Below are 1,590 nucleotides of genomic sequence, written 5' to 3'. Positions count from 1 at the left end.
GATAGATTAAGGATAGATAAAGATATGGGGTGGAGAAGGATGCGTTGGCATGCTTACGAGGAGTGTGCCTTGATCTTTATCAAGAACAATAGTGAACTCAAGAGGATAAGACACCTCCATATCATCAGTCGCTTCTTCTTCTTCTTCCTCTTCTTGTTCTCTTTCCTCATTTTCTAAATCATTTTCTTCTTCATTCTTCATCTTTGCATCTTCACCGTCTCCTTCTTTTCTTGTCTTCTTCTTTTTCTTCTTCTTCCTCATCTTCCTCTCCCCTTCTTCTTCTTCTTTGGCCTCCTTTCCTTTCTCTCTCTCCTCTCGATCTTCTTCTCTTCTTCTCTCTCTTTCCAGAGCTTCTTCATCCCTCACCCATCCGTCTCTTTCCTCTTCTCTCTCTTCACACACTCTCGTCTTTTCGAAGCTCTCCTTTTGCTTCTCTCTCCTTACTCTTATACGATCTCCCTTCTCACTGTTGTTCTCTTCATGTGAATTCTCTCCAAATCTCTTTTCTATGGAGGACACTTCCTTCATATCTTTCTCTGAAGAAGAAGAAGAAAGAAAGGCAAGAGGCCGCTTGTCTTTCATTCTCCCTGCCAGGTCGTCATGCAAAGAGGACAGGTTGAAGCTATCTCTCAATTCTCGCTCTAACATCTTCCTCTCATGAACTTCTTCTTGTGTATCTCCTAAGACAGAAGAAGAGGAGGGCGTACACTCCCAGGGAGGTGAGAACTTCTTTCTTTCCTTGGTTCGATCTCTCATTACACCTACATCGGTCGGGGCATGCATCGTGCAAAGAGAGAGAGACGTTCGATGGAGAAACTCTTTTCTATACAAAGTCGGAGAGCTTTCATCTTCTTCTTCTTGTTCGTACAGAGATAGAACAAAAGTCCCTCTTCTTTGTATCCTGTCCTCTCTTTCTTTTTCTTCTTCTCTTTCTGCAGACCTCTTACCACACAGAAAAGTCGTAAAGACTTCTGCTTCTTCCTTTCCTCTATCTCCTCCTTCTCTTCGCCGTTCCTCTCTTCTCTCAGCACCGCGCTGAGGTGTACACTGCTCTCTAGGAGAGGAAGATGAAGATGATAAACTTGATAGTGTTGATATGGATGAGGGACTACCTTTCTTCATCTCTCTTCTTCTTCTTCTGCTTGTCTTTCTTCTCTTAAGTGATTCGTCCTCTCTTTCACCTGTAGTGGAGAGTCCACTTGGAGCTGCGACGATGTGCTTTGCTTGAAGTTTGTAGGCATGTAAAGGCTTGAGCTGAGGGACATAGGGAAGCTCTTTGATGAGAAGCATAACGTCGTAGATCGATACAGTTAGGCAGCCGTTCACTCCGTAAGCTATGAGGACAGAAAGTAACACAGGCACCATATGACTGAGCTTTCCTGTCAATTCAAAGACGACCACACTCACCTGAAACAAAGACAGAAAAGAAAAGAAGAAGAAGAAGAAAAAGAAGATGAGGACGAGGAGGAGACAGGTGAGGTGAGAGAGGAAGCAGGGGGACAGAAGCGAGACAATCAAGCTGTTACCGGCGGAAGATGAGAGAAGAGAATCGATGGATCATAGAAACTGATAGATGAATAAATAGATAGA

At 43.8% G+C, this 1,590-nt stretch overlaps 1 protein-coding gene across 1 annotated transcript in view; it reads right to left on the bottom strand.

Moving 5' to 3' along the window:
- Positions 1–60: 60 nt before the first annotated feature.
- The window catches only part of CSUI_007492 (uncharacterized protein), a gene marked incomplete at its 3' end in the record, with an annotated part of 2,174 nt that continues 644 nt past the window's right edge, over positions 61–1,590 (bottom strand). Inside the window, exon 2 of the mRNA XM_068067637.1 lies at positions 61–1,407. Coding sequence (XP_067920387.1) covers positions 61–1,365 — 1,305 coding nt within the window. The remainder of the gene's footprint in view (positions 1,408–1,590) is intronic.

The sequence above is a fragment of the Cystoisospora suis genome (assembly GCF_002600585.1).
Source record: "Cystoisospora suis strain Wien I chromosome Unknown contig_3956, whole genome shotgun sequence".
In the NCBI taxonomy this organism is placed as follows: domain Eukaryota; phylum Apicomplexa; class Conoidasida; order Eucoccidiorida; family Sarcocystidae; genus Cystoisospora; species Cystoisospora suis.
This window is presented reverse-complemented; position numbering and strand designations above follow the sequence as displayed.